General features: G+C 35.5%; 1 protein-coding gene across 14 annotated transcripts in view; it reads left to right on the forward strand.

Moving 5' to 3' along the window:
* UNC80 (unc-80 subunit of NALCN channel complex) overlaps positions 1-25176 on the forward strand; it is a 187451-nt gene that overhangs the window by 47512 nt on the left and 114763 nt on the right. For 11 of the 14 annotated variants that reach the window (XM_019726978.3, XM_019726980.3, XM_019726986.3 and 8 more), the window contains exons 15-22: positions 674-821; positions 2952-3100; positions 5869-6035; positions 6747-6845; positions 10251-10465; positions 11621-11727; positions 13059-13155; positions 14803-14975. In XM_019726978.3, the coding sequence (XP_019582537.3) occupies positions 674-821; positions 2952-3100; positions 5869-6035; positions 6747-6845; positions 10251-10465; positions 11621-11727; positions 13059-13155; positions 14803-14975 (1155 nt within the window). The remainder of the gene's footprint in view (positions 1-673; positions 822-2951; positions 3101-5868; positions 6036-6746; positions 6846-10250; positions 10466-11620; positions 11728-13058; positions 13156-14802; positions 14976-25176) is intronic. The other 3 variants (XM_019726981.3, XM_074312544.2, XM_019726987.3) reach the window with 1 other exon arrangement.

Genomic DNA, 25176 nt, shown 5'->3' on the forward strand with positions numbered 1-25176 from the left:
GACAATATTATTTGCTGGATCATAAGAAATGTAATTTTGAGTAGCAGGACTTAGCCAGTCACTTGTTTTTCATATTCATAAGGTCAACTTTTATTTAAATCCCTAACTTTCATATTCAAATGCAGATACATAAGTAAACAAACTAGACTTGCCTTTATTTGAACCTTCTTTCATTGTCTCAAGGATCTTTCCCTCCTGGCCACGTAAGAGGACACTAGATACTCACTTCCTGTATTTCTCTCATCCCTTCTATTATACCAGTTCAAAGTATCTGAGCATGAGAGTGGCATGCTACTTCACATTGCCTTTGAGGTTTTTCTAAACCTGAATTCCCAGTCCTATCACCTACCTACATTTCATACTTTGAGCTTTTTTCAATGATATCTTAAAATCATGATCTTGGTGAAAACACGACACTCCTTTTGGCACCAACATTAGACCTTAGCTTTGGGTTTTTCCTGGCTCAGTCCTTCTCAGAGTAAATATGCTTGGGCTGCTCTGCCTGTCTCCGCCCACTTTTTACTCAGACAAGAGGGGCTAGCAGGGATGGCCAGTGCCAGCTAGCAGGGATGGATGGAAGCCTTTGCCTTCTGCAGGCTTTTGTCTCAAGTTACTGGTATCCTTAGCTTAAGCTGGTACCTGTGACTTTTTCACTTTTTGTCCTTCATTGCAGGCCCAGAACTGCCTCACTAAGCTATACAAGCTAGATAAGATGCAGTTCCGACAAACCATGAGGGACTATGTGAACAAGGACTCTCTCAATAACGTAGTGGACTTCTTGCATGCTTTGCTAGGATTTTGTATGGAGCCCGTCACAGACAGTAAGTAAAGATGCACCCAGGTTTAAGAGAAATCGCTGTGAGGTGACGCAGGTAGCGTTTCAGAGGCACACTAAATATGTAGGGATAGAACATAGAGGAAAATGTGTGTGTGTGTGTGTGTGTGTGTGTGTGTGTGTGTGTGTGTGTCATAGTGTATGAACAAGAGATGCTTGTACATCATCTTTGATGACATAGTTTGAAGCCTTTCTGAGGACAACGTACCTTAGCAAATGGGAATTCAGTAAAGCTATGTCACCCTCCCCGTTAGTCCCTTAGTCCTTGTACTAGAGAGAGTCCTTGGCTGTCTCTCTTATATGACCTTCTGTTGTATGATAACTGAGGCAGATCAAGGAATGAGGGGATATATTCATTAGTTCACCAAATATGAAATGAGTACCTATCATGTGCTAGCCACAGTGCTTGGAGATTTTTTCCCCACAAAATAAAACAGGCAAGAAAAAAATATATAAACATAGCAGTAACACAATTTTGATATACACATACATATATACCGATTAAAAAAAACCAGACAAGATGGACCTAGAGACAGGCCCACAATATTTGATTTATATTTTAACTTCATGGCTTTAAGAAAACTCCAGTATAGAAACCTGTGTTATAGGGGGAGACCAGTGACCACCACCTGCATCCATAATAAACCAGACATCTTCAGTACCACTGGATTGTAAATGCAGTAATGAAGTGAAATTGGTGTGTGAAGCCTGAGCTGAGTAAAATGTATATTTTAATTAGAGCCCGGGAAGAAATAACTTCTTAGTATAGACTTTTATTGTATAGATAATACACGTGTGTTCGCAATTGATTAATTTATAACAAAAATATATTTAATGGATTTGGAAGCAATTTTTCTGTTTGTATCCCAGGCTTTATTGTTTGGTTATCACATTAAGAGAAAATATTGTTCCTCTTTAAAAGCCCTGAAATAATGTATGTTATCAAAGTCATTTTAAGCCAAGCACATTACAAACTAAAAAAATAAAACAATGAAATAATGAGAATTGTGGTTGAGATATTGCAAGAGAAATTCTAGATTACAAACTTTGTTTTCCTCTTTTTTAAGCTGTTGGAGATAGAAACTATAAGCATAGACTAAAACATTTATTTCTATAATATAAAAATTTAGAGATAATTCTTGCCAATTGACACAGCAAATGAGAGGTTGATGATAAATTATATAACTTTAAGGTGGTAAATTCCTCCTAGGATTCTTGAGACGTGGAAATGGCTCACAGTGAATCAGCCAGCTAGACACATAGGTCCCTATCTGATCAGTCTTGGAACTGCACACACCCTGCCCCTGCAGTCCACAGTAGCTCACAAGCCTCGAGGAATCTTCTGGCAAGCATGCAGAATATGCCTAATGAGTCCCCTATGAAAGGTCCATGGATGTGTGAAAAATCGGCAGAAAATAAGACACAGGGTGATGGCCTCAGTTCACTGGCATTTCGCATGTGAATGAATTAGGAGATGGCTGAGACAGGCTATAGATTTCCCTTCTCTGTGTGCCCAAAGAGTCTCTGGAAGCAAGAAGCTGCTGGAATTCCTATGCAGCTCCTGCCAAGACTAGGTCTCCTTGTTTCCAGTGCCTTCATGCATCCCTCTGCTGGGCCCTGCCGGCCTCTTCCCACCCCCATCCAGCTCACCTGGTTGGCCTACCTCACTCCTCCTCTGACAACCCTGATGATTTCCACAGACAAATAGCATTTCGCAAATAGCAAATAGCAAAAAGGTCGAATCAAATCAATTATTTCTCCATTGAGGGACCATTTAGTAGATCTTTTTTTTTTAAGTGATCACCTCTTTCAAAACTACTCTAGGTCGAAAAGCCTTTCTTAGGGTCAACCATTGATTGTCTTTTCTTTGCTAAAATATATCAATTGAAAGATTCCACAAAGTGATGACATATGTCATAGTAAAGACTCTAAAGGAGACTATGAGTTATTTGTCTTCAGGTCCTTGTAAAGACTATTAAACCAGGGCTATCTGTAATCCTCTTTCAGTATTTCGTGTAGTGCTGCATTAATTCCTCGATGCCAAGTATTTCACTACTTCTTTAAACTGTGTCGTTTAATGGAAATATTGCCTTTAATTGGTGCCTTTGCATTCCAGACAAGGCTGGGTTTGGAAATAACTTCACCACAGTGGACAACAAATCCACAGCCCAAAGTGTGGAAGGCATTATCGTCAGTGCCATGTTTAAATCCCTCATCACACGCTGCGCTTCAACCACACATGAATTGCACAGCTCTGAGAATCTGGTGAGAAGCTCACTTTTTCTTCCCACAGGAGTTCTCAATCTCGGCGCAGAGCAAAGGTCTCACATCATGGCCATTAGAAAGACAAGTTGAAGTCTAAAAGTCTACACTTTAAAGTTACAATATCTATTTTCCCAGCATCACCAGTAACTCACGGTGGAGCCATAGCCACAGAGTTTCTCCTTCTTGTTACTCTTTGTCCTACCTGCAAGTTGATTTATCTTCCTCTTATGTCTCAGAGGTTCTGAGGTTGTTGGTATAATAATTGCAAGGTACTTTAAGCCCTTCAGAAGGAAGGTGCCAGAGTGCAGTATGTTAGCTCATGAAATATTAAAGAATGTTAAACTAAGCGTCCTTTGAAACCACACTTACTTAAAAATTAATGCAGATATGCTGCTGAAATTTTCTTTCTTTTTTTTTTTATTGAACGCTGTAATCTTTTAGCTACTCTTCATAAATGACTGTGTTAATTAAACCACTGAAGCCACAAGTAGCGAGAGCCAGGCTATAAAAGGTTAGGGCTTAATTGCCCCCAAGGAGACTGTGGTTTGGGATACTAAAATGTCAATTAAGGCTGACAAATCTGATATGAATAGAAGAATGTAGGTCTCTCTGGGGGGGAAAGGAGCATTTCTCTATCTTACCCGTGTGTTAGATGATATGACTCTTATGCAGAAATCAGCCCATTTACACAGATGGACACTATCTGCTAATCTACCTAAATCAAAGGAATTGTTCTAAGCTATGCTAAACAAACCAAACTATTCACTTAACTTGAGATAAACAGGATAAAACCCCAAACCAAAGGGAATTTAATTTAGTTTAATTTTCTGTGTTGTTGAAGCTACCCCAGCAAGGTTCTTGGAGCTTGAGAATAACATGGGTACCATCTATGCATTCAATTTGATCATGGAAAGGAGATTTGACAGGTTGATTGTAATACGAGGTCTGACATTTAAGATCGCTAACTCATCCTAAAAAAAGTGCTACATATCTCATTGCTGAATACCACTACAGTCACCTTCGAAGTACTCCACTTGGGAAGCTATGCACCCATGCCAGCACCTAATCCATCCTGTAAAGCAATTTTGGAACTCTTTTTCTGGAATGGCCATCAGAGCTGTGGTCGTATTACCCTTGATGTCCTGAATGTCATCACAATGTTTTGCTTTAAATACTTTCTTTATCTTCAGGTAAAGAAAGAAGTCATTGGGGGCCAGATCAGGTGAGTAGGGAGGGTGTTCCAATACAGTTATTTGTTTACTGACTAAAAACTCCCTCACAGACAGTGCCATGTGAGCTGGTGCATTGTCGTGATGCAAGAGCCATGAATTGTTGGCGAAAAGTTCAGGTCATCTAACTTTTTCATGCAGCCTTTCAGTACTTAAAATAGTAAACTTGGTTAACTGTTTGTGCAGTTGGTACAAATTCATAATGAATAATTCCTCTGATAATAAAAAAATGTTAGCAACATCGTTGCAACAAAGTTTGCGAACTTAATTGTCAGACCATATATATACACTCTTATAAATCTTAGTCTACAATCTTATGCCTAAAAGAAATACTGTATTTCTTAATTTTCTTTAAATCCTCTTAAGTTTGACCTTGAACTCCCATTCTACCAGAATGGCTGGAAGTCGAACCTCAGTCATTCTTGGGTTGCCCCACTTCACAGAGTGACGCAAAGATCCCCAAGTCTTAGGTAGGACGTGGGGCCTGGGGAAGCTCCATGGGTTTCAATCATCAGTCCACACCTAACAGTTCACATAATGCTCTCTGCTGTGTGCTTAGGACTAGGTACTCTGGTGAGTTTGGAATCCTAGCTCTTTGGGTTCTTGCCCCTTCCACGGAGGAGGTACCAAAATGAGTGAGAGCACAGGCCCTTGCTGCCCACAGGACCCAAGGACACTGTCTCCATGTTTTCCTTATTGGCACTTTCTTCTGCTTTTCTAAAGATCATGGGCGTAATTTTCCCAGTGATCTTAGGGTTTGAAACCCAGAGCTGTAAAGGTAAGTACGTTTTAAGCTTCTGCGTTTTGCTTTCCCATGAATCTTTTTTAAGACAAAGAATACAATAACTACCTTCTTAAAGACGGAAGAGAGAGGGAAGAATGCTGAGTGCAAAGCTGAATATCTCCTCCAAAAAGTCCTGTGTATATTTTTAAATGTTGAATCACCAGTATATTGGTTTTAATAGCCCTGTATCATCTTAAGTTCATAGTCAAGTTTCTGTTCAAATGCGCTAAACATACATATTATTTATTAAATCTGTCCAGCAAAATGCATCGCCCTTGAATATCAGGCTCTGTTAGAAGTGTCTAGAGGACTTAGCATAGTTTATCACAATGATGCAGAAAATTGAGAGAAGTTGAACAGAGTCTGAAATCTCTAGTCTAAACACAATTCTGATTGCCTTTTTTTTTGCAGACATCTCTTCAGAAGTCACAGTTAAGAGAGAAAAATTAATGCTTGGGAATCCAGTGGTTAAAAGTGTAAATTGATGTCTTTCTATTGATACAGCCAACTTTCTGAATATGAAGCATGATAACCATGTTTTTTCACGCTAAGGATGACAGGTGCTTGGTAATGTAGCCATAGGGACAATGGAGAAGGGGCATTCCATTGGTTTCATCGTAGGAAATTGTCTTCCCTTTATGATTCCAGTGCTCATCTAAGCACAAAGAATTACTTTCTCCCCCTCTTCCTATGAAAACTATTCAATCATGCAACTATCTTTCTTTCCCGTCACTTTCCTTCTGACCTCCAAATAGGGGCTGTATTGTGACATCCGTCAGCTGGTCCAGTTTATCAAAGAGGCTCATGGGAATGTCTTCAGGAGAGTGGCCCTCAGTGCTTTGCTTGACAGTGCTGAGAAGTTGGCACCGGGGAAAAAGGTAGAGGAGAACAAACCAGAATCTAAGCCTGCAGGCAGTAAAAGGTAGGAAGTTTGAGCTCTCTGAATATAGGTGTTTGCTTAAGTCTGTAGAACATAATCTTCTGTTGTACTATCCATTTGGTTCCCAGCAGGGATGGTGGAACTGTCTTGTGTAAGTGGTATTGCTGGTGGTGGTCCAGCCGCAGCTTAGAAAAGGAATGAGTTTACTATCAATTAAATCCTGTCTCTGTATGAATCAGAGCTCATTTTTCCCAAACTTTCATACACTTGAACTTCACTTAATAGCTCTTAATTATATGGTAAACTTTTATCTGTGTTTTTGTCTCTTTTACAGATAATACACCTTTTTTTTCCAGAAAGGAAAAGCAATTACTGATGCCATATCCTGTTCAGTAACTAATATTTTTAACATGGCAAAAGACAAATTGCTGAACGGTGCCCTGTTGTTTTTCCTTCTAGTATATATAAATGTATTGTATGCCTATTTTATAAGAAGTGACACTTAATGAAAATTAAAGGAAACTCCTAAACTTAAAATCTTGCTTTCAGTGAATGCCTTCTTGCAATGATGGTAATAAGGTAGCTAAGTCATGAGTCCAATGGTAGGATATAAATTCCATGCCAACACAGACTTATGGTGACATGGGATTTGCAAGCCTATAGGTTGTCTTTAACCAAGTGTGATGAAGTATATGAAGAATTGAGAACTGGTGTCTTGTTCTGTTGTGATTGGTGGAATGCACATTTGCATAGGTCAGAGGCGGGAAGCGTTGTGGATAAAGGCCAGGTGTCCTCTGCACCTGAGGAATGTCGCAGCTTCATGTCTGGTCGACCCTCACAGACTCCGGAGCAGTAAGTAGCATTGGTTTTGTCTCCAGTGTAGTGGGCTGTGTACTTCCCACTGGAAGGAATGCTATTTTCCAAACTGTTGTTGGCTTTTCATTTTTTTGAACTTTGCCTTGCTTCTGCCCTTTGCTATTCATTCCCTAAGCTACTAAGCTCTACCGGCCTAAATCACAAATAACCAACGTCATGCCTACAGGAAGCCTCTGATATCAGTTTATCACCACTTTTCATAATGTGGTGATAAAGCATGTTATGCTTTATATAAAAGCATGTTGAAATTAATGCCCCCAGGAAATGTGAGGTTTATTGTAGACACTAAATGTACAGCCTAGTTCTATGCATTAATTCCTCTTTTGAGGACTATTTACTTACAAGTGGCATGATCAATATTTTGAAAATGTACATCATTTTAGGTATATCATTTTACTTCCCACAGGCCTGGTTTAGTATTAAATGATTATTCTTCCAGAAATTCTGCGGAGTATTGTCGCTTTTACAGTATCCCCTCTCCATTGTCAAGGAAATCGCAGTAATCAAATAAGGCCTTGGTAATAATCCACAGCAAGTAAATAAAACCATCAAAGGACAAAAAGCCCTCACAGTTCTTACAGTCCTTTAAAATCTTAGACTGTCCCTAAATGGATGGAGAAAAGTAAGAAGAAGGTAAATTAACTCTACAGGTCCAGGGACCATGTGATTTTTGTTTACTGTTATAGCCCCAATGCCTAGATGAGATTTGGCCCATAGCAAGCACTTAATATATATTTGAATGAATAAATGAGTAAGTGACAACCAATCAATGAAAGGATAGAATTGACAGATTATCATTAATAAGCCTTTGGTTTCTTTAACTAACTTTCTCAAAATTGAGTTTTAGTTTCTCCGTTAAGGAAGTCTATAGGACATGGTAAAAATCTAAACATAAGTTCTAAGGAAAAAAAAATAATGTGAAAGGCAAAAATTAAAGTTCTGTAGCTGAATAGCCACAAGACTAATTAAAAGCCTTTACACACAGAATCTGTCAAAAAAAGGACTTTTTTTCCTCCAAAATAACACTAGCAACTATTGAGCTAATCTGATAAATAAGAATGATCTAATAGTAAATTGAATTTAAAGAATAAAACAATTTATCTTCATAGGTAATTTAGTTTTCTAGATTGCAAAATAGTGTCTTTGTTCAGCATTCTATAAATCCCACCTGATTTCTCAGCATTGAGCGCCTATCTGTTCTTTCCCCTTGAATGAAGACACATGTTTTAATATGCCTCTACTTAAAAATTTCCACTTGAAAAGATGTCCTAGAATGTCAAATATGGAACTTTTCCCTGATCTGAGTGGGCCCAGGAGATGATCGTGCCAAATGTCTTCTGTTTAGCACTGGGAGAAAGGTGGGTGGATGAGCCTGGCTCCTCCTTTATCTTCCCTTTCTGTCTCTCCTCACCTTCCCTCCCCTTCTCTTCTCCCTTTTCTTCCTTAAATAAAAGTCACATTAACTGAGTAGTTTTCAAAGCAGTTTTACATGCTCGGTTCTCCGAAACTCATTCTTGATACACACTCACTGAACAAAGCTAATGTAGCATTTTATTGAGAAAGCTGATAAACTGCAGGCTCCTTGAATGTTTTCTCACTCACGCAACGTAGTCACATGCTCATCATTGTGTCACCAAAGGTGAGAAATGCTTCATGCACTGTGATAATTTGTTAAAAACAACTGAGAAGTAAAATTCTAAAGCATTGATTTAAATTCACACCATATTTTATAAACAGAATGCCCTGGTTTAAAATAAGAAGGAAAGGTATTTAGTACTCTGATGAGATTTTGAAAAGTGAAATCTGGATCCCTATATAAATATCTCCAGAAAGTGATTGTTTTACAAGTACTGTCAAATTTGGGGTAGATTCCAGAGTCAACCCCAAAGCTTGTAAGCAAATCATTACCTAGAATCCCATGAAAAATTTCAGCATGTTACTAGAGTATTTTTTGTAACCTTTTCTTTCCAAATTACTGAATATATGTTGCTCAAGTTGATGAACGTGGAAAACACAGAAAAACATAGAGAAAAATACTTTTAAAGCCAGAATACCATCAATTGGAGATAACCACTGTATACTTTTGGTATATTTTGCTTAGTACACTTTTGAGCACATAAACACACAAACATTCTGATACATGCTGACATGTGTACTTTTTTTTTATTAATTTGGTGTTATCCTATCTAATTCATTTGATCACTGCCTTTTAACTTCTCAATACATCATCAACATTTTCATATCAATAATCTTTGAAAATAGAATTTTAATGACTGTAAAGCATGTCATTATATGTAAGTCCCATAATTTATTCAACTGTTTTCCTAGAGTTAAACTCTTAGACTGTGTCCAGTTTTTCACTGTTGACCAATAATACCTCAGTAACCATTTGATCTTCTTGTGTCTACATCTTATAGTATGTTGTCCCATCATTTTCTTGTGATAACTTCCTGGAAGTTGAATTTTTCTGTCATGGGTGTACATACAGGCTTTGGATAACATATTACCAAATTACTTTATAAAAAGTTTGAATCATTCTATCTCATTGCTGGCAGTATGATATTAATCATTGTTTTTTTTCCCCACTTAATCTTTGCCAATTTAATGAGTGAAAATAGGATTATCAACTGACTCTCTTTTTTTGGTTTTTGATTCCAGAATGCAATCAAAGTGTTTATTATTGGCTACTTTTTCCTCTTGTGTTATGTCCGAGTCAAAAATCCTTTTGGAGATGTCCCATTTGTCTTACTGAATTGGAGATTATACACACACACACACACACACACACACACACACACACACACACACACATATTTATATGAAACTTTTAAACCTTACTTAAATTTCTTTGACTTAATAAAGCTAAAGAGTCAGGCACTATGAAAATAATTTAGTGACCAGTTGTTGGACGATGCATCCCCTAGGTGTGGTGATTGTATTTTATTCATTCATTCAACTACTTTTTGTGAGTGTAGTGTCAAGAATTCTACTATACTCGGGTGGGGGTCAAGAGTAAGATATGGTACTGCACATGCCTCAGGGAACTTCAAAAAATAGTTAAATATTTCCTGACACTATAAGTGTTTCTGCTATTATGACTCACACCCGCAGATGAATACCTGCAACAATATTTAGTCTTTTTATTAAGGTTATAAAAAAAAATCTCTTCAATTTGACAGCTGAGACATGATTGTTTTCAAGACACGCTCAGAGAGTCAACCTTGGTCTCCCTCCTTCCACTCCCACTGCTTCCAAATCCCAGCCCTTCAAAGATCATCCAACATGAGTTGCCTAAATGTCATTGGCAAGAGGTTGAAAGAAATTTAAGAGAATTTCACAAGTGTTGTCAGACATTTAACTCTCGCCTCTGCTTGCTTTCAGTGATGAACAAATGCAAGGGGGCAACCTGGGACGGAAAGATTTCTGGCGCAAGATGTTCAAATCCCAGAGTGCAGCGAGTGACACCAGCAGCCAGTCTGAGCAGGACACATCAGAATGCACGACTGCCCATTCAGGGACAACCTCTGACCGGCGTGCCCGCTCACGGTCCCGTAGAATTTCCCTCCGGAAGAAGCTTAAACTCCCCATAGGTAAAAGTATGTCTGTATTTATTTATGGATTCTTTTATTTCTGCCATGTCCTCAAATCAACTCACAGTCAAAACAAAGCAATGCATTGTAGGGTAGAGAAAGGAAAGAAAGTCTTCAAGTCAAAGGCCAAGGCTGGCTCCCTCCATTAACTCATCTATTCATGCTCTTTCCTTTTAACAGATATTTCTCAAACTCCTACTCTGTGTCTCTATAGTGTGCAAACACTGTTAGACATCAGGAATTAAATTGTGGGCAAAATTACACAATGTCCAACTTTGCCAAATTCGCCATCTAGTAGGATTGATAGTCACTAAAGGAGATAATCATACAGCTAAGAATAGTTGCAAACTATGCATTTTGTGAAGGAAATATATCATAGTGCTACGAATGCATGCAACAACCAGATCTGACATAAATGAGAGGGAGGAGGCAGGAATCAGAAGTTTCCTGTGGAAGTGTCGTTAAGATCTACAGGATACTTAAGGGAAGGAGGAAGGAGAACACTTCATGTGGTAGCAATAAAATGTGCAAAAATATTGGGAGGGAGGGAACTAGAAGAACTGAGACAATGAGAAGAGTGGCTGCATGACTGTGGTAGAGTGACAGGGGCCAGAGCATGCAGGTCAGGTTGGCTCTATATCCTACAGACCTATGTAGCCCAGGTGGGATGTTGAACGGAGGAGTAATATAAGCAGGGCTTTTTTTTTTTTTTTCTAAAAGATCAGTGCATAGAAAACATATTGGAGGGAGCCTGTGTGGATAAGGGAGATTGTAGTCCAGGTATAAGTAATGGTAGCTTAGACTGGGTGGTAACCAGGTAGACACAGAGAAGTAGACAGATTTGAGAGGCACCTAGGATGTAAAATCAACAGGGCTTACTGAGAGATGTGAAAGTTGTCAGGGAGAATGGGACATATTATGGTTTTATTCATGTAAGAGGCTCAGGTGTTTTCTGTCCTTGTCTTCCTTGGTCATGTAATTTTATAGTCTAACAATGAATACTTTGATTCAAAGCATGTGCATTGAAAACAATTTGTTTTCACTTCTATGTACATCAAGTCATGTAACTTGCATTGCTTAGCAGACCCATGCTGACATTTCATTTAATCCATTTGGGAGAAAATGCTACAATGGTCTGATTTTTAAAACATTATTAAATAGGAAACTGGCTGAAACGATCCTCCCTCTCGGGCCTGGCAGATGGCGTGGAGGACCTCCTGGACATCAGCTCTGTGGACCGCCTGTCTTTCATCAGGCAGAGCTCCAAGGTAAACAGAACATTACTTATGTAAGAGAATGTTGGAGTCGCTGATAGAAAAACATCAGGGCTGAGAAACGCTAAGCACCTGCAGGGGCCAAAGAAAGTTGAAGAAACTCTTCAAGTTGAACAAATTTAGAAAACTTCGATGAGCAATGGAAACTAAGGTGTCTTAGTGGTAGGCTATCATAAAGAAAAAAGGAAAAGTGTGACACAAATTTTTATATAAAATTATAATGCAGATATAGACATATATAGGTATTATTTCCCAGATATTTTTAACACACATGTAAAATTCTTGATATCTCAAGTTCCTGTGTCCAAGGATCCAGTAATTCTATAGTGATTCCTTCTAGACACACATACCATTTATCCTCCCTTCTACTACTTTTTCATCATCTGAACCATTCTCCCTATCGGAAAAGACAAAGAAACTCAGGTTGACTTTTCCCATTAAGTGCTTCTTCATAATACTGTTAAGCAATGTAGTAGCATATAATTTGGAAAATGTAATGATTCTCAGTGAAATCCTTTTCTTCTAGAGTCTTCCTCATGAATATTTCATGGCGTGGTCTCTATAATATTCAGCATATGATAAGTTACATTTCCATGTATACTTATCATATAAAGATTATATATAATCTTTATACATAAATTATACACTTGCATTCTTTCTTCTTTGAATCTTACTAAAACTGGTTTTCTTCTGTTTTACAAGTAATACTTTGAAATTACATAAAGAATATAGCAATATTATAAAACATTTAGAAGACATAATTATAATTCCTCTTTCACCTTCTTTTTGCTAAAAAATTGGCCAAGTATTTGAGAGTCTTGCTTTGCTGAAAATTTTGAGTACTGTTGGCTTAAGAGCAAAATCAAGAACACATTTTAATTCTAAAAAAAAAAGCAAAAAAGCATGGTATTACACTTCAACTGTAGTACACTTTATAAAGTAATTTATACTAGTTCTTCCATAGAGATTTGAAGTCTTCTGTTCAGTTTTCACTTTGGCCTGATTCTCAGTTGGGTTTTGTTTGTAACCTGAATTTGAGTTTGGACTTCATCAGAATTAAAGTCTAAGAATACCTCAATTTTTCACTTATTTTCATAGTGTCTCATTACTTCACTTTTAGGCTATCACCAGGATCCTTTTGCAAATTATAAGTGATGTCTTTTTTGGCACATGGAAATAAACTCTACTGACTACCGAGATGTGGAAGTCAGAAGTGTAGTAACCTTCATATTGTAAACAACTTATTTTTCAAGGCAAGGGTTAATATAAACACAAAGGACTGCCTTTGAATTTAGTTATCTGACTACTTTTCTTTTTTTCCTCAGGTCAAATTCACCAGTGCTGTGAAGCTTTCTGAAGGTGGGCCAGGGAGTGGAATGGAAAATGGAAGAGAAGAAGAGGAGAATTTCTTCAAGCGTCTTGGTAAATATTATGTAGCCTAAGAATTACATCCAGCTTTCATCACACAGGACAAAAATTTGATTAGATAAAATGGTCCATTTTCTATTTCCATTGATTTCTTATACATTTTTTTTTGTCATATGTGTGTTGTGCTACTACCTAGAGCGTCTCTATTTATCAATTTGTCTCATTTATGCATTTATGCAAGCCCTACTATTATAGTTCCTCATTCCCCAGAAGGCGTTGGGTTTACAAAGAAGAATAAGACACAGCCTCTTCTTCTGCTGTTCTGTCCTTCATTAAGATCTGAGAGCTTTAAAGAACCTTCAGATATCCTTTTATCCACCCACCTATCTACTTAGGAATTCTGCACATTATATTCTTGACAAGTGGCCAACCACCCTCTGAACACTTCCACCGAGGGGGTGTTTATTACTTTACAAAGCAACCTGTTCCAGAACCAGACAGCTTTAATTGTTAGAAAGTCTTTTCTTACATTCTGATATTACATGTAGTTATAAATTTGATTCATTGGTCCTAGTTATGACATCTGTAGCCACACACACACACACACACACACACACACACACACACACACACACATATAATGCTAACTTAAGCTATTATCTGCTTCATGTTCTCTCCTTTCATCTCACTTCTGCTGGTCAAACATCAGTGATTCCTTTCGTTTTCCTTACATGGAAGAGTCTCTAGATCCATCACCGTCCTAATTCCATTTTCCTATGTATTCTAGTTAGATGATGTGCTTTATAAGATGTAGAGCTTCTGGTGGAATTCCACACACCATATTTGACTTTAATCAGTGCACTAGACAGTGGAACTATTAAGCTCCAGGGATCTAACAAGTGCATGAATATAATTTAAGATTGCATTATCTATTTTCACATCACATATTTGGTTTGTATTAAATTTTGAACTAACTTTGCCAGTTCTCTTTGACATGAATCAATACCATGCTTTACTTTGATGTAGCCATGATTAATTCTTCATCTCAAAATAAATAAAATTTTTATTGTTTCATTGACTTGGGAGTGGTTACATCACTTGCCAGGAAAGAAATTAGGAAACAGAACCAAAACCAAGTTGAATTCTGAATCTTTTCTTTTTAACAATTTTGCTATAAAGATCCATCTGCAGAAACATATACATTTCCCTATTTTCAGCCAAGTTGTTGATATTCTTACCAAACAGGACAAATACAAACATATAACTCACAGAACACTTCTAGTTGACTTGAATTAAGTAACAATTTGTGAGTATAGTTTTTCAGCCAACCATATACTTTATTTACTAGCAATCAACAAACACTTTCCCACTTCATTACAGAAACATCATCAGACTTTACCAAAAAAATCTCACTGATACATTTATAATTCTGTTGAAAGGATGAATGTAACTTAGTTCAACATGATGTATTCTTCATGAAACTACAGTGGTTTCTATGATCACCACTGTTTTTTAAAAAATATTCCTACCTTATCTAATTGTTTCTCACAAAATTTGACTAAAGCACACATCAAGCTTCTTAGTCTATGATTTCTAGAATCTTCCTAACAGCCAGTACCTTTGTCATTTTCCGTCCTATAACTTTCAAACTCTTTTTAAATCTGATCCATATACTGTCTCTTCTTTATTCCTCCATCACAGGTTGCCACAGTTTTGATGATCATCTGTCTTCCAACCAAGATGGTGGAAAAAGCAAAAACGTGGTGAATCTTGGGGCAATCCGACAAGGCATGAAGCGCTTTCAATTTCTGTTAAACTGCTGTGAGCCAGGGACAATTCCCGATGCATCCATTCTGGCAGCTGCCCTGGATCTTGTAAGTAATTGGAAGAATTTGCCCACCCTGTTTCCCATGCCAATTAATACTGCTAATTGTGGAAAGCATGAATCCTTAATTCTAACCTTCTGGGGTTATGTTTCTCTTCTTTTCTTTTTTCTTTTTTTCCCTTTTCTTTTCCGTTCTTTTCTCAGTGTTAGTAGCAAAAAGAGGAAGAAAGGTTGTGAGATGATAAAAAAAAGAAAGAGGGAAATATGTTTTGGGAAGTAGAATGTATAGCATAATGATTAAAAGTATGTGAGGGCTCTGTAATCAGACGGCTTGGATTAAAATTGTGCTGACACCAGCTAAACCTCTGTAAAATAAGAGTAAGAGTAATAATAATATTTTAGCTACTTCCTAGGACTGGTGTGAGGATTAAATGAGTTATTAGATGTAAAGCTCTCATCACAGCTCCTGAAATATAGTAACTGCTCAATAAAGTGGGCCATTGTTATTGTTACGTTATTTTTGGTCTAATGTCTGCTATGTATTAGTCCTTTAAACTATGAGACTTGGTTTAATTATCAATTGGAGGGAAAAGATGAACCAAGGATCAATTTAAATTAATTGCCCGAAAGTACATTGAGCATTATATAGTAGTATATACATGTAAGAGATTAAAGAGTATAAAGTGGATCTTGTTTAGGAACTGTTTTTGCCAAGTAAACTAAGCCCAGATGTGAGTTTTGAGCCTCTCAATTGCTTTTATTTATCTTTTGGTTTAATAAACTCTTCAAACACTGTCTAAATACTGGGTATAAAATACCAAGTAAATATCAAGAAATGAAAATCATTCGTTTTCTCTTTTAAAAAAAGAAAAACTAAAATAGACTTGTATTATAACAAAACACTTTAAGACTGCCTATAAATGATCCCTTTTCCAGGTTTTACAACACATGAATAAGTGACCACTGGCCATTCATATTGTACCTTGGAAAATCATCCAAACCTAATGTAATTCATGACATTTTTCTGTGACAGTTGCAGCAACTTTTGCTCTCAGGATATTTAATGACCACAAGGTATGTGGCGTTACTTGAGCCTGAAATGCAAATACCACTGTAATCACTCAAAATGATGACTTGTCATTATATTAATATAAGAATTTTCAGTCAATTTCCCATTCCTGGATATTGGCCTTTGCAAATACTTTTGTAAATTCCAAATTGTTCAATATGTATTGATGTATGCTATGGGGACTGTAAAATATAGAGTTACAGGTCTCCAGGAGAGCTGAGCCTGCTGGCAACTAAATAATCAAAGAACAAGAGATGCCTGTCTAAAGGACTAGAGCTTGACAAGGCAAGGAGTCAATCCCTTGTTTTCTAAGTGGGAGAGTGTTAACTAGCCTGTTACTCCTTTGAGTTATGTATGGTTCTTCTAAATCACATCTTGATCTATTCCAAAAGGAACAGATTAAAGTAAATAAGAGCAAAAAATTAACAAGAAAAGGACAAACAATTGAACCTTTAAAAAATGAGTAAGTACATGAGCAACCAGTTCAGTGAAAATGCTAATAGCCAATAAAATGTACCCCATCTACTTGCGCTTAAGAAATGCTCATTAAAATGTCCATACATTTTTATAATATACCTATCAAATTTACAATGATTAGAAAATGTTGACAGGGTATCAATTATCAGACACCACTGCATGGTTTTGGTAGTGGTGGCAGCAGCAGGATTTGACTAGGGAATAGAACGAAGTCTGAGAATAACAGGGTAACAGTGAGAGAGCAGTAATGGTGAGTGGAGCACTCCCTGGCCCTTCTCTGAATAGTTAGTAATCTGGGACTGGACGTAGTCATGGAGGAGGGGCAGTTCTTAACATACCAATTATATCAAATGGCACGGGTGATGGGATTAAAAGCCTGAAGTCGGTGTGGCTTACAAGATACTCACCATATAAAATTAATTAATTAACTTCATCAAGGTCTATTGAGAGGTTCCGAAGCACCAGGCATGATGCTAACTGTTAATGACAACACAACAAAACTCAGCTGGACAGCTTCACCTATTGTGTACCTTTCCTTATAAAGGTTATATTCGTGGAGTGATCTATTTTCCAGACTTCCTAGTGTATAGTATTCTAGTGTTGATAAACTAATGATGAACGTTTATTGTGTGCCTACTCTGTTTCTAAAGGGAAAAAAAATTGAAGCTCAGAAAGACCAACTCACAGGCCAAGGCTACAAAGTCAGCAAAAGACAGAGGAAAATTGGAACCTAGGTCTGTCTTTACAGACCCTATATTTTCTACTGTACCGTGTTGACACTCCCAGTTAAAAATTATGTGAGATCACTATAGGAACCTACTTTTAAACATGAAAAATAATAAGTTATGTATTTTTTTACCTGCTAATTGGTATGTGATTAAGAAAGTAAAGATGACAGAAGCTAGCTGAACAGTTGCTAAATATACAATAACAATTGTACATTAGGTGGTTTAAGCTTGGAGCTTTCCAAAGGTACTGTCATGTCTATTTTTGTCTCAGTCCTAAAGTCACAGCTACTTTGGATGTTTTTAGATGAGTGAGGTATCAAATGTCTCAAGCAACTGCCGAATAAGATTAAGGACAATAAGAATAACAAATCATACCACTTAAACTATTATTGAAAAACTGAGAGAAAGATATAGGCACAGCTGGCCATACAAATTGGAAAATGATTGGATAATAGCATTTGGACAACTCTCAGTGAAATAAGTACCTGGTGACAGAGAGAGCAAATTGTCCTTCACTCACTAGAAATGTCTAGGCCTCACACTCTTTCAGACATCCTGAGCTGAAGTCTCCACATAAATATGTATCATGCAATGGACTTTATCAAGCAGCTCTTTCCATTCACACATTTTCCACGTGAGAGAACAAAGCTCTGAGAGCTGAGGTGAACTTGCTCAAGGTCCTATAATCCAGACGATGTTAAAACTATTTGCCAGATTTCTGATTCCATTCATAAGTCTTTTAGCAATACCATATACTTTCTCTGTAAAAACACTTATTTAAATCAGAATGAGTCTCTCCTGATACACTGAAAATATACTTTAATGTCTATGGTCTCCCTAATCAAAAAAATTGTGAATGATTGTTAATGGCCCAAAAGCACTTGAATCTTTAAAAAAGTTTTCTTATCATGTGGTTACAAATGAAGAATTCATAATAGGAAAATGTAGGAGATTTTCGCCTTTAAAAATTCACACCACACATTCACCCTCCAAAGCAGTGATTTTTAGCATTTTGGGGGCATAGGCTTTATTTTTAGAATTGGATAAAAACTATGGAAATTCTTCCAAGAGAAGTGCACTTATAGACAAAATTTAGCATATAATATCAGAAGGTTCATGGACTCCCCCAAAAACCATCCCTGAAACCAAAAATGTTAAGAACTCAGTCTTGACTAATGCATTATCATTGGGAAAATGAGACTCTTTAGTCAAGTAATTGGAATGACTTTATTAACAGTTATTAATGATATAAAAACAGAAGGGATAATTGCTTCCTACAGGGAGAGCTTTTAGGGTTTATATAAAATATGTGGGCATGAGAGAAATATGAGACCCTGTTACAAAGACAGCAACAAATTTGAAAATTTGAAAAATAATCCCAATAGAACAAATTCATACTGGTTTCTGAATGGAAATTATTTTAAGAAGAATATTAATAAATACTGTGATAATCAAGTCTCTTGGGTGCTGAGATTTCATTCACTCTCATCAATGGTTCCTTATCTGTTTGATTTCCAACTGCTATAATGCTTACATTTTCCAGGGAGATGTGATTCAGGGGTTTCCAGATGCAGGTATATTCTATTCCTGGCTGTAGCTCAACTCTTACCATTAAGTTGGACTGAATCCCATAGAAAATTTAAATAGTTATTTTACTTCCCCAAAATGAAACTTTGGGCCAATAATTACCAGACCACTAAGATTCTCCTTTTTCACTTTCCTGTGTGAGCTACTGTGGCGCTGATCGACCTTCTCAATCTTATAAATCTCATGGTAAGAAGTAAAATAAAGGGAGCTTGATGCTTATAAGCAATGTCTTTTGAGTCTCAGAGTGGAGAGGCATTTTCTGATCATTGTAGATGTCTAGTGATGAAGTAGCTGCGTTGGAAAGTAATGAGCTCTTTGTCACTAGACTGAATTCAATGGGGGCCAGTGTACGGGCGCTCAGGAAGTGGGTGATTAGTATAAGTTCCTTGCATACCTGAGAATCTTTGATTCTAGGTCAAGGCCAAGGAGTATGCAGAGGTCAGAGGTCAGAATTCCATAGGTCAGAATCAGTCAAGATTAAAAGGAGTCCAGTGGTTTCTATTATCAGACAAAGAAAGAGAAGCCAGGTAGACATGGTTGGTTGAATAAAAGGGATAGGTGATGATGGAGATGACGGTAGTCATGGTGGTAGTGGTGGTGGCAGCAATGGTGTCAGATGCGGTGGTAGAGGATGACAGTAGTAACATTTTCATTACACTTGACAGTTCACAAAGCACCTTTACATTAATTATCTTATTTCTTTACATGAGAGGAAAGGATCAAGCCATGAAGTAGTTCTCAAACAAGGGCACAGGTAAATTTCAGTTTCTCAGGTATGGAAAAGGAGAGGAGCTGAAGTCACTTGTTAATTCTGACAAGTTAATTCAAACTGAGAAGAAGGGAAATGTAGCTACATGTCCTATGTGCTTGAATTAAAGTAGCATTCTATGTTTACTGTTGTTTGTACAGGTGTAACAGCTACCAATTGATCTGAGTTAGCAGTTCCTCAGGGTTACTCTTTCACAGATGCCTTCTGCTAAATATGTTTTTAGCTGTTGTTTCCTCTGTATTTGGATTCACGTAATATCTGATCTCATCTGCTTCTGACTTTCAGAAATGCTTCACATTTCAATGCTTCACATGTTTTTCAATGCGTTTGTAGTTTTAGTCATATACCTGGATGTGTGTAAATATAAAAATATCTACATTTATAACTAATAGTGCGAACTATGAATATAGAAATATATAGAAATGCAGATGTAGAAATACATGACAGATGGATAGATAGATAGATAGATAGATAGATAGATAGATAGATAGATAGATGACAGATAGATATGCAGATATTGTGCAGATATAGATACAGATACACATATAAACAATTACAGATTCTACCATTTCATCAGATAGGATTTGGGAGAGGAGGGAAAAATTAATGTGTTCAGTTTGTTATCATATGCTAGTCCAACACTTTCTCCCATCTCTTTTAGTGTTTTCTTTTGTTGAATGTAGCGTTTATTTTTTAAGTGCAGCTTAAATATAGTTTTTACATTGTGATGTAAATTTTATTTCAGAACAGTTTTCATTGTACTGTTGCCTTAATCATAGAATTTAAATGTGATTTTCTTTCAAGTTTGAGATTTTCTTTAGCATGAAAAAGAATTATTAGATGAAAGAAATACTAGAAATGTCAATGTTCGAAGTCCTGTCAGTCTAAAGGTTTTTGTTTTAGACAATCCTCTTGCATTATTGCTATAACTACTAAACTTAGGGATAATTGGTTTACTTTTAAGTCCAGCACAGCTCTTCCATATACTCTTTGGTATAATTTTAATAGATGCAACTGTAAGGCATTTTTAAAATAGAAATGTTTTAAAAAGGACTCATTTCATCTCTAAGTTTACATAATCTACAAGCACAGAAAAAAACCCACAACAAACAGTTCAAACAAAAGACACCTCTGCCTGTTTTCTATATATTTCAGCTGAATATTCTATCCTTTTTAACAATCCACTTAAATATATAACATGCGTAGACATAGTGATTTCTAATTTATTGGTAATTTATTAGCATGACAGATACTAATAATGTCATTTTGCTTTAGGAACAATTCCATGAATATAAGAAAGTCAATGGAAAAAACAGTAATATACAATTCTCCCTAGTCCACGGATGGAGAAAACCTAGTCTATGTTAAAGTATAAAATCTCATAAGTAGAGAGCTTCAGGAGGAGTGATTATATAATTTTTATCCAAACTGGGACACTTTTGAAAGGGAAAGGAGGTACCATCAATAGCTATACCAGTTAAACAGACATTAAACTGGAATTCTCCAGGAAAGATAAGACATTTTATTACCATAGGTATGGTCATACTTTCAGGTTCACTGCATCAAATTTAATCCACATTGGGGCTTACCATCACAAGACTAGTTGACAATCAGTGCAAATTAGCTCCTTTCATGGAAATAGGAATATATGCATAAGAACTATCAAAGCAAATAATATTGTGTTCTCTTTTGAATCATAAGAAAAATTGAAATAATTCAGTAATTACCAAAAAACTAAATAATCGAATTATCTACTTAATTGTAGTGGTACGCCCATAATATTGAATTAAAAAAATATTCATTTTTTTAATTCAATATTATGTAGCATTAAAATGTAGCATTAAAAGAATATACTATAAATATGTAGAGTCTAAAGAAAAAAAATCAGATGTCACATATTCACCACATACCTTAAAGAGTAGGACATTTCCAGTTTGTTTAAAGTCCCTTGTATTCTCTTCCCCTGATCACATACCCCTACCCCTCAAAAGACACTGCTGTCTTAAACTTTGTTTTAATTTTTCCTGTGCTTTTATTTATTAATTTATTTATTTATCTATCTATTTATTTGTAAATTTTATCCCATGAGCTTGTATCCCTAGGGAATATATTTTGTTTTGCTTTGCTTTGCCTAGTTTCGAAATTTGTTTAAGTGAAACATGCTATCCTCTTTTTGTTCAACATTAAGTTTGAGTCATCCTTAATTCATTTAGCATTAATACCTTAATTTTCACTCATGAACAGTGTTTGTTGGTTTGAATATGCCACAATTTATATATCCATTCTATGTCAGATGGACATTTGTATTTTTTCAAAATTTTGTCTATTTTGAACAATGGCTCCATAAAAATTACTGTACGTCGGCCTTGATTCATAATAGTTTTCTAAATACACCTAGGAGTGAAATTCAGTAATTATTTTACTATGTGATGCCATAGCATATTTCATAGTTGCAATAATTAAACACAGACACCAACAGTGTAATAAAAGCTCTTTTTTGCTTTGTGCTCTTGCCAACTCCTGTATTGTCCAAATTTTCATTTTTACCTATCTGATGCATTAAGGTAACAATACTTTATATTTCAACCAAAGTTTGAAATGTCTTTTCAGAGGTTTGTTTACCATTCATGTTTCACGTTGGTGAAGGATCCCATTAACGTTTTTTGTTTATTCTTTTATTGGAAGATTATTTGTCTTTTAATTCATAATTTAAAAGAAAATACGGTGTCAATAATAATCCATTTTCTGTTCTTCATCTCTCAGTTTGTGGCTTATTTTTTTCTTCGTTCCTTAATAAAGAGAAAATGTAATTTAATCAACATTTTCTTCTGTTGATAACATTTTTTATGTCTTTTTAAAGAGGTTCCAAGATAATAAATATTAGGTTGATGCAAAAGTAATTGCGGTTTAAAAGGTTAAAACTAATTGCAAAAACTGCAATTACTTTTGCATCAGTCTAATATATTCCTACATTTTCCTCTAAAAGTTTGAAAGTATATATTTCACACTTAAGTCTTTAAGTAGAGTATACAGTGTGAATGGTATAAGATAGAGATTTGTTTTCCTTTTATTTTTTTCCCACATGGAAAAATAATTATCCTAGCATAATATACTTACTAGTTTATACTGTATTCTCTAATGTCCAGTTCTGTCTTCATCATGTGTCAGGGTTCTATATGTGCATGAGTGATTCTGAGTTTCTTTCTGTTCCGTACCCTGTGTACCCTGAGTTAATCTACTCTGTCTTAATAACTAGAACTTTTAACACCACCTAGGCTATTCTTGGCTCTTTGCTCTTCCATGTGGATTTTATAATTAGCTTGTCAGGTTCCATGAAAACCCTTTATTTTTGGGATTACATTGAGTCCATAGATAAATTTCGAGATAATTGAAATTCAAATTGAAATTCATATCTGAATTGATTATTTAAAAGATTTATTTCTTCCTATGTCAGTTTAAGTAATTTTAACTTTTTTCAGTAATTTGTCAGTTTCACCTCTATTTTTGTATTTGGTGGTGTAAAATTGATCATATCATTTTCTTGTTAGTTCTTAATCTTTGCAGCATCTGTAGTAGTTTTATTTTTATTCTTAAGATTGTTTCCCTTTTTTTTCTTGATTAGTCTTGCCAGACATTTGTCAATTTCATTAACTTTTTTTAATGGACTCGTTGATATTTTCTTTTATCTTTGTTCTCTAATTTGTTAATTCCTGCTCTTATTTTTATTTCTTTATTGCTTTGAATGTATTATACTATTCTTTAGTTTATCAGTTGATTGCTTGGCTCATAATTTTTTTTTCATTTCAAAACTGAGCACTTAGCTATTAATTTCCCGCTAAGTACTTCTTTAACTATAAATTTTGATAAGTAGAATTTTTGTTACAATTTATTTTTAAATATTTTTCATGTCTTTAATGATTTCCTTTTTGAGCCATGGGTTATTTAGAATAATATGTGTATGTTTCAATTTATTAATTCCAGGGTTTTGTTACGTATCCATTTGTTACTTCTAACTTCATTTTCAGGTACTTTGAAAATAATTTAGCCTTGTTTTATGAACTAGAACATTATCAATTTGCATAAATGTCCATGTGTGGTTAAAAAGATATGTATTTTCCAGTTGTTGGGTCCAGTGTTTTATGTTCAAATCTTCTACATCTTTAGTTTTTTTCCCCCTTCACTGCTTGATCTGTCAAATATTAATCTGAGTTAAAATCTCCACTGTGATGGCACATTTGTTCATTTATACTTACAGTTTGAAAATTTTTGTTTTATTTATTTAGAAGCAGATAGTTTAGAAGTGTGACAGGTGTCTGGTGCTACGGACCTTTTATCACTATCTAGTGACCTAATTTATTTCTAGTAATGCTTTTTACCTTAAGATATATATTTCTGTGATACTAATAAAGCTGAAATATTTTTATTAGGTTAATATCGGCCTGTTATGTTCTTTTACCAATTCTTTACTTTCAACATTTCTACATCTTTGTGTTTTAGGTATATCTCTTGTAAAAAGCGTAGATTTACATTTTTAGCAATCTTTTTATCTAGAAAATTTAGTACATTTGCACAGATTATGATGACTTATATAGACTCACTTCTGCCTTCTTTTCCCTGTCACATTTTTTCATTATTTCATTTTGTGTACTTGTTTCCATTTCATGCCTTCTTTTAAGTTGTGTTGGATTTTGTTTTCTCTTGCTTTGTTTTGGTTTACCTTTGTTTTATTTATTTTCCTTTGCTACTTTAGAAATTATTATACTCTATTTGTGTTTTTTAAAGTTGCATACACATTTAACTAAGTGAAGTCTTAAATTAATGAATATCTTTGTTCTTCTCTCAAAAAATAAAAGACTATAGAGGGTTTTAACCCAACTGTTATTCAAGATTCCATTCTATCTTGTTTTTGTTTTAACATTGACAAAGTAGACATTATTTTTTACTGATTTTTAGGAAAATTATTTTTAAATTTGCCCAAAAGCTTTACATATTCTTTGCTCACCATTTCTCCTTGCATCTCAGACACTCTTTCTAAGATCTACATCCTTCTCCTGAACTTTCAAAAGTTTCTTTAATGATGATCAATTGGCAGTAGCTCTCTCAGCTATAGTTTCACTTAAAAAGGTCTTTATTTTGGTCTCATTCTTGAAAGATAGTTTTGCTGGAATTATAATTATAGGCTAATTCTTTCTATACTTCAGCTATAGAAGTAATTAATACATTATCTTATTCTCTTCTGGCTTAGTTGACATTTCTTTATTGTAATCTGTTACAATAATCTGTACAAATAAATCTGTCATCATATTTCTTTATTGTAATCTGTTCCCCTTTCCCATCTCTAGTTGCTTTTAATAGCTCCTCTTTATTATATTTTGTCATTTCCCTAAAATGTTGCTAGCTTATTTTTCACAAAATGTTTCTTGAGCCCCTGAATCAGGTAATTGTCATACTACACCTATTCTGAAAAATTTTCAACTATTATCTCTTCAAAGATTGTATCTTTCATATTTTCTCTACTAATATTTACTTCTATAAATTAAAAAAGATGTATGATAGATTTTCTCAGTTTATCCCCTGTATCTGATAACCTTTCATATTTTTAATTTCTTTGTCTCCTTCT

The sequence above is a fragment of the Rhinolophus sinicus genome, chromosome 17, assembly GCF_057876585.1.
Source record: "Rhinolophus sinicus isolate RSI-liver-muscle chromosome 17, RSI-T2T, whole genome shotgun sequence".
Taxonomy (NCBI): Eukaryota; Metazoa; Chordata; class Mammalia; order Chiroptera; family Rhinolophidae; genus Rhinolophus; species Rhinolophus sinicus.